The 12,932-nt window shown below is 44.0% G+C and overlaps 1 protein-coding gene across 1 annotated transcript in view; it reads right to left on the reverse strand.

The window, feature by feature from the left end:
- Nucleotides 1-270: 270 nt before the first annotated feature.
- The window catches only part of RTTN (rotatin), a 126,160-nt gene continuing 113,498 nt past the window's right edge, over nt 271-12,932 (reverse strand). Inside the window, exons 45-49 of the mRNA XM_033087793.1 lie at nt 10,450-10,652; nt 6,924-7,191; nt 2,793-2,896; nt 1,653-1,722; nt 271-641 (exon numbers count right to left, since the gene is read on the reverse strand). Of these exons, the coding sequence (XP_032943684.1) occupies nt 556-641; nt 1,653-1,722; nt 2,793-2,896; nt 6,924-7,191; nt 10,450-10,652 (731 nt within the window). The 3' untranslated portion in view covers nt 271-555. The remainder of the gene's footprint in view (nt 642-1,652; nt 1,723-2,792; nt 2,897-6,923; nt 7,192-10,449; nt 10,653-12,932) is intronic.

The following is a 12,932-nucleotide window of genomic DNA, read 5'->3' on the forward strand; positions in this document are numbered from 1 at the left end:
AGGAGTTAATCACTAGAAACTGCAGAAAAAAGCTACTCACAAAATTATACACATTTACATACAAATATCCCTTCACCACTATGTATGTTCTGGACAGTGTGAAGGTTCGAAAACTAAGCATTTGTGTTGACAAGAGCCAAATTTCATGGAAAAAAATTTTGAAAAAAGGATATCAGAACATAATGTCTTACTTCAATTCCTAAAGTTTATATTCATGAGACTGATAAAAGTCTGCAACGACTAGTCAATTTTCAGTTTCTAAAAATAGTTTATTAAATAACTGTTAAATAGGATTTTTACAAAGCAAGGTGCATAGAAAAGGGTAAAAATGTCTATGTTCCCAGAACTTTCTATGCCTTTTTGCATTATCTTCTAGTCAGCTGCTCTGACTCAGAGAGCTGGTATGAAATGAAGGGGCGGAGCTGGATGTCACCAGGCCACTTCTCATCGGGAAGGAGAGAGGCATCCCCGCTCGCAGAGGCTCGGCCTGTCTTCAGACAGCAGCTGTGCACGATGCTCGCGTCCGGACAGCTCTTCTGTGGGCAGCCCCAGTCCTCAGGAAGAGTTCAGCTGCTGGGCGAGGCTTTCGAGACATTTCAAATAATAGGCATTCAGAGGGTTTTCTTCCGAGCTTGAAAAAGCTGAGAGAGAAAAATAAGAATATGGAAGAAAGAGTTTATTAAACTTAGTACTACATGTACGCGTGGACACACATACACCAACATACATCAACAGGATTTACAAGTAACTTGAAGTTCTATTTAATGTCTTGATGTACCAGGAATACTTTACATTACGGGAATAGTGTACAGTGTAAAAAAATTAAGAAGTCTCAAAATTTGTATTTGTTCTTTATTAATGGTGTGGCCGAAGAGTATAAACAAAAATCAATGCACCCCCGTAATGGATCCCATTATCTATAATCCCGAAGGAATGCCTGCTTCTTTTATGTACCATTCCTCCTAACACATAAACGCTAACATAACTCAGTGACTCACTACTTCCAGAAGTTCATCATCACATCCAGAAACAAAACAAAAAAGCCCATCGGACACTTATGAAAAATCGGACTAGACCCCAGATCCAGTACAGCACAGGAAAGACACAGCTCAGTGTCGCAGCATTAAAAAGGTTCAGAGAATCATGTTCACTGAAAACGTGTGTCACTTAAAATGAAAACTGCACTTTGAGAGGAAAACCCTGCCTCATTGTGATTACGTCACTGGGCAGAGTGGATTCTGGGGAGATGGGATCTATTTTTGGAAGACTGTGACTCAATCCCCGGATGTTAGACCCCAAGGTCAGTGCTATTGTGGCCGGCTCTTATCACCTGAGAACACACTTTAGCAGAGTGGTAGCCATCAGCAAAGCAAGTTTCGTACAAGAAAAAAATGACTTGGAGAAAGATGACAGACATGTTTTGAGAAACTATTATATTTTATTATTTAAAAACTATTATAATGAAAACCACAGACCATATACCGGCTCACAGTACAACGCGTCAACAAAAAAGCTCGTCGCACATCAGTGTAAACCGTCAATGTAGAAAACTGTCCTTTTGCTGTGAACTGTCCAGCAGACATTTCATTAATCCGACAACGCACTGAACAGCTCCCAAGTTTAACTGAAATGCCTTTCATAATGACACTTACTTTTCTTTGCTAAGGAATAAGCTTCATCCACTCTTCTTTTTATTGATGGGTTTTTCAAAGTCGTTTTTGCCTGAAGATAACACAGAACAATCCATTCATTAGGTCTGTTTCTAAGTGTTCGGGATCAGGAGACCACGTTGCTCCTTGTGCCTCTGCTGACTACCGTGTACACAGGACATTATAAGCTCTGACGACGTCGCTGCAGAGTTCAGATGAGTACATCCTGGTGGGCCAGGCCACATCCTTCCCTGACTTGAGTCTCTCCTTACCGTCCCATGTTCTTTCTTCCCTCTCCGCTTACCCCTTCTCTCCTAGCCTCAATTTACTATTTTAAACTTATTATCTTATTTCATATTCCCTCAAACCTCAGATTTCAGATCAAGTATATCAAACATTACCAGTCGGTCAACAAATATTTACTCAGTGACTACAAAGTGCCAAATCCTGTGCTAAGCCCTGAGGGTCCCCGGGTGAAAGTGACAGCAGCAGCCTCTGTCCTCGTGTGCACTGACGCCATCCAGCGGGGAGAAGGCGCTGTGCAGACAAGGGACAACTCGCTGAGGGCACCATCAGGGAGGGCTATTTATCCTAACATTGTCACTTGGCCACTGTTTAATCACTAGACACACGCAGGCATTTCTCTCAGGAGTGAGATGGCTGCAATGAAAGAGAAGACCAGAGGCCTGGGAGAAAGCAGGTGCCGAGTCCCCACCTGCCTGCAGGTCCCCCAGGGAGGATTGGGTGCTGCAGCCCAAGACCTGAGCGTATGTCAGTGATGACACGTACTAGAGAAAGGCAAATCACACAACTGGATAAGACTCTGTTACTTGGTTTTCTTTCAGGATGCATTTTTCCTTGACACATCTTGTAGTAGAAATAATCTACAATAACATAACACCAATACGGCAAATCAATGTATATTCACAGGGAACATTCACTCGCTCAAGAGAGACACTTCTGGAATGAGACAGTCTGTTAAAATTAATGAAGACGATGTCAACGGCAGGCTTACTCATTGTATGAATGCACAGGGCAATATGGGTCTCTGACTTCCTTTTTTTCTCTTGCTGATGCTCCTCTGAGGTCCCTGGATACATCCTCAGAGGCTTCCCAGATATGACAAAGATTTTAAAAACTGACCTTTTGATAATTGTGCATGAGAGCCCAAAGCGCGGCGGCTCCAATCCTCTGAGCATTTTGATTCTCGCTTTCCAGACAGGCAGCTAGCACACTAACGACTTTTTCTAATAATAAACACATTAAAAAAAAAAAAAAGTTCAGTCGCAGACATTCGGAGCATTCTTACCTTAGACGAATCTGACAGTCTTTTGTTACCCCATCACAGTACATCAAAGTTGGTGTCACTGGACTACAACAAAAAAACCGTCTTTTACACCGTGTGGTACATGGAAAGACAAGCTCAAAACAAACTGTTGTCCTCACAGGCAGAGACTGTCAGGGCAGCAGCAGCTGCCTCATTTTTTCTGCCCCTAATTCAACGATGGTACATTCATTTAAAGACAACAATAGTGGAGAAGTAAGTAATTACACAACGAGTTATATTAATGAGCTCTTCAATTATGGCTCATATTTTGGTGTGCAGGAAAACAGATTGGCTCTTGTGATACATTATAAAGACTGTTATATGAACCTATCAATTGGATGAGATACTGCATAAAATAACCATCAAGAAATACCATATTAGTTCAGTCTTGGAAAAAAAGGACTAAACATTTTAGAGAAATGTGTGTGTGTGTGTGTGTGTGTGTGTGTGTGTGTAAAAAGTGATTTAAAGCATGTCAACACACAAGATACGTCTCTTTTTCTGCAAAGCTAACCAGAGTGTGAAATGAAGACTTGCAAATTACCTGCAGCAGCCTACTCATTTCTAAGTGAAGATGGCGAAGTCTAGTCCCAAGCAGTTGGTCACGATGTTTCAGAACAACATATGAACCTACAGTATTACTTATTTTTTATACCATTAAACCATCAAATTATTTTTCCTCTATAATGTGATTTTAAAATCATGTTGCATTCTTAAAGGTGAAACCCTTGTTACTGGGAACTCTCTCTACACATTAACCACTCCCCACCCCAGCGGATGCATCTAATTATACCGTCACCTGGTTGAGGGCAGCCTGTATCGGCTGTGGTGGATACTCCAACCACAGTGGCAGTTTATTTTAGGGGCTCAATAAATACTAGTTCGGTGAAAGATTCTATAATTAAGGCAAACAAAAATGCTGTTTAAGTGACTTTATTTAGATTTTTTATATACATTTTAAGGAATTTAAAATCTCTTACAGAAAAAGAAGCTGCTCTGTGAGCTGTGTAGTGGAGGGACAGTGTGGGGGCCGCAGTTTTCCCGCCAGCACCCCTATTGCCAGACCACCTCAGCGGCATCCTCCGGTCCCCTGCTTCTCCTGTGTCAGTCTCCTGCTTCAGCCTGTATAGTCAGCTGGTCAATTCCTCAGGTGAGCTTACAGGGGGCAGCTGATACTCTTAGGGCACATCACCAAACGGTGTGCTCCGTCTGATAGTGTCATCAAGGGATATTTTTATATATCGTCCAACACTCAGAACACATTACCCATGATCAAAGAACTTTAGTTACTAGCCAGTGACTAGCTCTGAAATACTTTTAAAAAGTACATATATAGGTCAATTAATGTGGTGTTCCTTTGGATAATGCAAGGCAATCAATTTAAAAAAAAATTTTTTTTAATGTGTCATATTTAACACATTTAATGTGAAATATAACACATATACAAAATGCACATAAACGTGAAACTAATGATATCGTATGTCAACTGTACTTCAAGTTTTTTAAAAAAGCACATAAAACATTTTTAAGTTTAACAAACAGGTATGAAGTAAACTCCCACATAATCTCGAGAGAGTAGATAATAGTAAAACGTAGTTAAATAATTAGGAAGTGAAGGCTTTTGAATATTTATTACCTTTCTTAATGATATTGATTCAATTATGAGGTTAGGGATGTCATGTTCATAGCCTGAAATCAGCTACAGTAAGAGTATTTACACCATGAAAATCAACAAATGCTACAAATCAGAAATGAATTAGTGATAAAGCTACAAGAGATTTCAGTGTTATGAATTTTTTTTGCATCAGGGCAAGAGAGCATTTTAACAATATAGTACACATCAGATTTAATGACAATAAATTTCTTGGGAAAAGACCAGATTGGGATGCAGTTCCATTTGTCAAATCATGATTGAACTGCAACCACAGACTGGCTACAGATACGAGAGTCCAGCTGAAGTCAATGCAGATATTTTGTGAGAATGAGCCGGTCATACAGAGTTGAAAATAAAGAGTATCACATACTGTACCAGAATCTGTTAAGTTGTATGCTTTAAACCAGTACCGTTTATCAATTTATATATTCATATAGTATAGACATAATAAAATTTCTACATATTCAATATACATCCAACCCCCTCTTCACCCACCAAGAACAAGTAGTTAAACATTTAGCAAAAGTCGTTGGTGTCCTGGTCAGGTTTTACTAACGTTCTGCTAGCTTCACAAAACGAGCGATTACCTCCTCTCCGTCCCCTCTCTGTAAGAGTTGGGATCTGTTTGGAATTACCTGTTGCTAAAACGTTAGGTAGAACTCACTTGGTGAAGCCATCGGGACCTAGGGTTTTCTATGCAGTTAGATTTCCAGCTAATACAATGTCTTTCATAGTTATTAGACTTTGGGTTTTTTGGGGGGTTTTCTCCTAAATAAATTTTTCTAAGGGCAAGTGTCCATTTCACCTTTTTTCCTTTAGTTTTTTTCCTATCTCACTGCCCTGCGAGGCAGGGCCCATGATCGTCTACATTTAACAACTGTGGAAACTGAGGCAGACCCAGGGAAGGGGGCTGACACAATGGCCGCGAAGCATGCCCCCACGGAGGCCTCGGAGCCAGGTGTGGGGTGGGGGGAGCGGCACGCAGAGCCGCAGTTCATTTTGTCAGTTAAAAGCTGACCGGACTTCTAAAACCTTTCCCTGCATTTCTAGCGTTTAATAATGATTATCAGAAAAACAGGATCACGACCACACCCATCGCAGAATGGAAGCAGAGTCATCCACTTGGAAAACTCCGTGTTTCACAGAAAACAGTTCTAAGGAAAGATTAAGTGAAACATATGAAAGGAAAAGAGTATTATCTGGTGCATCTAAGACGTACTCTAAACTGCGCTAGGTGCTTTGCATGTTTCCCAACTCATCTCTACCAGAACCAGTCCAGGAAGAATTCTTTTACAGGTGCAGAATGGGACCCAGAGAAGCCTCCCCAGGTGACGCAGGCCTGAGCACCAAAGGGCCTGGCGTGCGGTGCCGGCTGTGGGGTCTAGAGCCGGCCTCGTCTTCCTTTACGATAACACAGGGCCTCCTGTGAAAGTCACAGTCCTCACAGAAGCAGCACACGGTTCCAGAAACAGATCTTTCCGTTTCTGTCTGTTGCCAAGCTGCTCGCCAGGGCGCACCTGTCCGGCCTGCGTCTCAGAGAAAGTCTCCCTAAGGCTAACTGTCCCCTGCGGCTTTGGCTCTGAATGCTCCTGCCTGGTCAGGATCTCAACCAAACATCCACTGAGAGCTCACGCGTGACACACACAGTTCTAGGTGCCACAAATAAACGTGAACAAAAGAGACAAAACCTCTTGGCCTTGTTAGAGCTTCTGTTCTAGTGTGGGCAGACTGGGAACACACACACATACCAAAACACATACCGTATGAGCTGGTGGAAAAGCTGTGGAGGAAAATTAAGGAGATAAGAGAGTGAGAGAGAAGGGAGAGGAGGCTGGAGGGGCACGGCGGCCAGACAGCTGCCACCGACGGGGCAGCATCTGCTCAGAGATGCAGAGGAGTGGGGGGGGGCAGAGGGGACAGTGGAGTGGCGCCACCAAGCGTCCCGCTCACGCTCCTCCTCCCGCCAACTCCGGGCTCCAGTGGGCCCCTCAATGCCGTGACCTGGTAACCCTGGGAGACTCCTGGCAGCTCCTTGGTGGCTGGAGCCACGTCTGGCTCATCTCTGGGGACAAGAGTCCCGCCCGATTCATTCTCAGCCTCTGCCCTCCACAGTGCCTTGAACACAATGGGCGCTTAGTAAGTAAGTACCTGGCGAATGAGTTATAAAACCGCTTTGTATTTTCATATGAATACAGTATGCTGTGAATAACCACACGTGGAAACGGGCGTGTGTGTGTGCGTGCGTGCGTGTGTGTGTGTGTGTGTGTGTGTGTGGTGTGATGCGAACACTCACCGTTAGCCAGCACCTTGGGCTTATTGGCAGGACTGAAACAAATGTTGTGAAAAATGAGGAGAGGCAGGTGGGGGCTGCTCTTGTGCTTGAACTTGCTCAGCTCTGTAAGCGAGTCCAAGCAGCCATCGAGCCTCAGGATCATCTGCTGCCCGTCTTCTCGCAGGGACATATTCAGGAGGAACTTCAACCAAAGGACGGCCAGGTTACTGAGATGTCTGTTTCCTCCTTTTGGCAATGTCAGAGACAGAAAGTTCTGTAAGAAGTTACTCTGTGGGGAACAGAGAGAACGTCATTTTCCTCTTGAGCCTCTGCATTCTTTTCCTAGTCCCCCGGAGACCAATTCACCAGCACTCTGCTCTTCTCCTCACTGTAATGTCTCCTTCCTCCAACCCCTTCCCAATACTCCACCGATACTGTTTCCAGGTACAAGTGGAAAAGCTAAGGAGAACAAAATAGTGCTCCCATTCTAACTCTTACGCATCCTTTTCTGATGATGGATAAAGTAACCATAGTTCGCTCTTAATTATTTAGGATTGATAATTCAGTTTGGGAATTATGTCAAGCCTCCTGAGTTTTCTCTATCTATTTGCCTTCTGGCCATTTCGCTGCTCATCAAAAGCTATCCTGTAGGGAGGAAAAATAAGCAAACCCCACTGATGGTTGCCCCAGGGGAGGCGGGGGGGAGGATGGGTGAAAAGGTGAAGGGGAATAAGAGGTAGAAGCTTCCAGTTATAAAATAAATAAGCCACAGGGGTGTGACGTTCAGCACCGGGAAAACAATCTAAACTATCGTAGTAACTACGCCAGGTGACAGAGCATGGTGATCATGTCACAGGGTATATAAATGTCAGCACCCTGCGGCGTCCACCTGAAACTAATATTACACTGTGTGTTGACTACACTTTAATAAAAAAATAAATGAAAGATAAATAAAAATTTATTTTAAAAACTCATTAAAAATGTATTAATAAAAAAATTATTCAAAATGTTATTAAAAAAGAAAAATAATCCAAATAAACGTTCAGCACCAGTTAACAACTCTGGCAGTACTGAGGATATTTGAATCTTTATAGCTACAAGTGTGCTAAAAAATAATCTGTGGGTGCATCTTATATTCAATTTATCCCAGCCGCTTATCATTACAGATGACTTCTCAGGGCTACATGTCATTCTAGTAAACTTACAGATGCGACAAGTCTATTACTGGAACTCTAAGAGTCATTTCAGTGTCCAAATAACACCCCTGCCACAAAACCCCGCCAAACTCTTAAGTAGGTAAAAGACAGTAACTTACTGTCTTGAATAATCTCTATGCAAACAAAGAAAGAAAGTAGGAAGGGACAATATCCAGAAGGAGTCCAGGGAGTGCGGCAACCACAGCCACGTACACATCTGATCAGGAAGCAGAAATGTGACCACTGAACTCTCCTAACTGTCCAGGAGACCTCATCTCTCTCCCAGTTTCATAACCTATCTGGCTGAGTTCTTGGGTTCTCCTGCACTTAAATCGAGACGATGGCTCGAATCTACGATATAAATTGAACGCTTTTATGTGACGGGCTCTGAGCACACGGATGAAGCAACCCACAGAAAGATCAGCAGCATTTCCCAGCAACAAGGGAACCGGCCGCTGTGCGCCCTGCGCGTGCCGCCGCCCACACCCACCACCCACCTGTCGGCCCAGACTAGTGCTTTTGGGATCCATCCCTTGCTTTTCCCATTCAGCTAGATTCTCCAGGGTACAGGCGCTCTGGGGTTGACAAGAGTGATAAAATACATGACAGTGCTTTACACTGTGAATATGCTGTGGGCGCTCCTTCTTGCTGCTGGGCCTCAAGACGCAATGAAATGACACCAGGTAGAATATACAGAAACAGGCCACGGTAGAGAGAAACCAGGCCTTTGGGAATCTCAGTTGTACGACAGCATCAGCTACGTTTTCTAATGTCTGCAGACGAGTAACCGAGCGGTACCAGACTAAGTGTCCAGGGTGCACTGTAACTCAGTGCAGCAGAGAAGGCTCAGGGGTTCGTCTTTAGGGCAGAGGAAACAGAGTCTGACCACCTTATACCAAAATTGGCTTCAGTACAGTTCCAGAATCAGAAATGGGGACTTGAAGATGCTAAAGCGGTCATTTTGTATAACCTAAAAACGAAGGAACTGAAGCTGAAAGACAGGCAGTCTCCAGCTCCAAGTCACACCTGAGCCTGAGGCTGGCATTTACATAGCATTTGGGCGTTCTTACTTTGCTTCCTACCAATATGCTTTGGAAGGAAGCGGCTGAAACCACTGCCCCTGCCCCAGTTTGGACATGCTTTTCTCTCCTTCTCTCTTTCTCTCCTTCTCTCCTTCTCTCCTTCTCTCTCTCTCTCTCTCTCTCTCTCTCTCTCGCTCTCGCTCTCGCTCTCTCTCGCTCTCGCTCTCTCACACACACACACACACACACACACACGAAGAAGACATCAGCCGTGTGCGGGTAAGCAGACGGCTAGCTCCAGTGAGAGTAGTCGGCCCTGATTTGCACCTTTTGCCGATTAACACGGTGTGACTACCATCACTATGGCTGATTTCAAGACACCACCGTGATGTCAACCGGCTTACAAAATTCCTGAAAATTAATGCCGACACTCCTGAGCCAACATGAGCTAGCTCCAACACACCACTGAAAAGATCTTCCCTGAGTAAGACTGCCATTTACTTGGCGATTGCCCTCAAAGTGTTTTGTTGTTTTTTTGTTTGTTTGCTTTTTGCACGGTGGGGGTGGAGATGATGCAGCAGAGGAAAAGGACACTCAATTCTTATGAGTACTGCAAACTTTTGCAATTTATCTTGGCCTTTATGCGAAAGAAAGAGAAGTACTCAAAAAACCATGTTCTACTACGTAATAGGTAATCTAATCATTAAAATTTTAAGGGACCTTCCAAATGAGGGGTTCTGTTGACACACACCTAAATACAGTCTAACTGAATAGCTGTACTAGAATTTGCCTCAAGCAATCAATCCCTTTTGAAGTACCCTAAGATAAAATCAGTGATCGGAAGTCAAGTTCGGGGACTGATAAAATCGCCTAGCATGCCATAAAGAAGTTAGGTCTAACTTAGAGAAAAGGGCTGTCATTGGATTTCATAAACCACTTTGACAATGTAAATGGAACTGAAATTGTAACAGTTCAGTGTGGTCTTGTTTAAAGGCCAATATATTACTTTTATGATTCAAATAAGCGGAAGACAGCTGTCTTTCTAAAATGCTCATTTTTGAGAGTGATAAAATATAATCCAAAGCTAAGAAGATAAACTAAAAGAAATGGTTTGATCGTATTCTATCTTCTGTCACTTGTCATGTGTCATGTCCCAACTGGCTTTAAACAAAGTAAACCTCTTAACCCTTTTACAATCCTTTAAAATAAAATGTCTTGAAATCATAATAAATGAATCCTAGAAAATGAGTTCTAGGCGTTTCACATATATCCCTGATTGGAAGTATTTTACTATCCTTTTTATGATACGAAGGAAGTTGCAGTACTTACTTTTTGAATCACTCCTTTGCAGTCGTGAGACAAGGCCAAGTTTGAAAGACACAGAAAAACCATGTGCTGCACGGCAGTGTTCTCGAGCGGCGTCTGGGAGGCCAGCCTCAGGACACAGAGCATCAGGGAGCTGCCGGACGCTCCTCTGCCGACAGCTTGCAGAGGATGCTGTCCAGAACTTGACCAACAAAGAGAACTGCAACCTTGAAAAAGAACAGCCTATCACAAGGTCTTCTCAGTTCCACTGCTTAGTTAAGAAAGAATCAAAGTGGTAAAGCCATCAATGTATCAGATGACTTGGCCGTAACCTGTGAACTGCAAATTAGCACCGAAGGCTACTGGTGATGAGCACATTCAACATAACGGGTGGACTGTCCTCATTAATGGCCTAATGACCCCAATAGAGCACTGAAAAACACAAGGTTTATTTTTTTTTAAATAATAAAACAAGCATAATAGGTTTTTTAATAGTTCCTAAAGAAGACATCTAATTAAAGGCCTACATATAAGAACAGAATTTTAGAAATGGGAGGTAACTTGGTCTAATGCCTTCATTTTACAAAAGGAAAAAAAAATAAGGAACAATAATTCTGGGGTGGGAGGATGGACAAATGCTACCAGCCACACGTGCCAGATGAAGGTACAGAGCTCAGAGAAGTCAGTGACTTGCTCAAGGTCACACAGCTCACAAGAAGGAAGAACCAGCAGTGGCGTCCACTGGTTTTCCAAAGTCTAGTGTCTTCTCAGTAAATTAAACCATAGGGGATTTACCAAGGGAGAAGGATAATCACGAAAGAGTTAGAAATACACGTGGGTGTATTGGAATATAAACCAAAGCTGTCCTTAACTTGGGGAAGTCCATGCAGCAGAGGCCAGCGTAAGTATAACTAGAGTAGAATCAAATACGTTCTGTAAAATAAACTCACAAAACACAAGTAAACACAAATAAATACAGTAAGCTTTCTTGTGTTCACATTATATAAAAGTGTCCAAATACCGCTGGATGCGGAAAGTATGACTTGAAACGGTCAGGAACAATGCGAGTTTGCCTGCAAACAAACCAGACCGGAGGGCAGAAAGTTTCTTCCTCCATTTAGTAACCTCATCCCATTCTAGTAGTTACATCAGTTCTAAGAATAAAAGTAACAGATAATAGTTTCAAAAGGTCGATGCTAAACGTTTCCTCTGCTCAGTACTTAGCAACTGATTTTTTCCTGCTTATTTCCCTAAACCCTACAGTAAGGAGTGAAGGGCGGGGTAGAGCAGAACCGTGTGCAGATGCAAGGCTTCCGGGGCAGCCACCCTGGCCTGCTGCGCTGCAGGACGGGAGGGGACGCCTAGGGGGTGGGGACAAACGGTGCAGGGGTGGGGCAAGGCCCCTGCACTGTGGTGCATGCCACACCCAGCAGTGCCAGCTCCCTGACGTCAGGAGCCTGAAGGGCTGCTGACGTCAGGTCACCCAGGCCGGACCCAGCTGAGGGGCTACGGAACCGGACAGATCCCGAGTGGAGGCCAAGGCTGGTGCCCAACCACCAGGAGGAGGCTGAAGCCAGCACAGGCAGGGGACTGACGACATGGGCCCTGACCTGTTCCCAGGTCCAGCCCCTTCTCTGTCGTCTGTCGCTATACTGGAGAGCCCAGGTGCTGAGCTGCTGAGTTCGCTGGCAGAAAGCACACACACCTGCAGACCAGTCAAGCCTTAAATTTATGCCCCTGAGTTTTGTTTTTTCTAAGTTTTTTACATTTCTCAATGACAGTGGACATACAACATTACATTAGTTTCAGGTGTACAGCATAGTGGTTAGACATGAATATAACACGAAGCAATCACGCCGGTGAGTCCAGTACCCACGGACACGGTCCCGTCGTTACAATCTTACTGATTCGACACCCTGGGCTGTACCTGATGCCCGTGGCTGGTTTATAACGGGCGTCCGTATCGCTCTGAGTTTTCAGTGGCATTCACAGCTCCAGCAGACCGATTCCATCTCCCCGGCAGGCTTGCTCTTTCCCTCCGCTCCAGCAGCCCTTTCACACCTTCTCCTCCCTCCTCAAATCACCTCTGTGCCCAAATCACCCTTCTCTGTGCTCACTCTCAGCGGTTGGCCTCGACACATGCAAGGCCCACAGTAGGTCCTCAAGAAAATGTCTGTCAGATGAATGAGTGAAAGAGGCACCCCAATGATACCAGCTGTCACCAAACCAACGGTCTCCAGAACCACCTTTCTTCATGCCAGTCTGCTGCTCTACAATCTATGAGTTTTAACCTTTACCTGGTTTTTAAGGCCTTACCATCATCATTTTCACTCTCTCAATTTTCCTACCAAATCCAAATGCCCACGGATACAATCAGGCCAGTTTCTCCCTCTCTACTCCCTGAGCTGTGCAAAGACCCTTCCTAGCTCAAGGAACTTACTAATGTATCTGTTACAAGCAAGTGCACCTTTAACCACCTTACCCGCAATTAGCAGGAGAAACACTTC

This window comes from Rhinolophus ferrumequinum, chromosome 19 (genome assembly GCF_004115265.2).
Source record: "Rhinolophus ferrumequinum isolate MPI-CBG mRhiFer1 chromosome 19, mRhiFer1_v1.p, whole genome shotgun sequence".
In the NCBI taxonomy this organism is placed as follows: Eukaryota; Metazoa; Chordata; class Mammalia; order Chiroptera; family Rhinolophidae; genus Rhinolophus; species Rhinolophus ferrumequinum.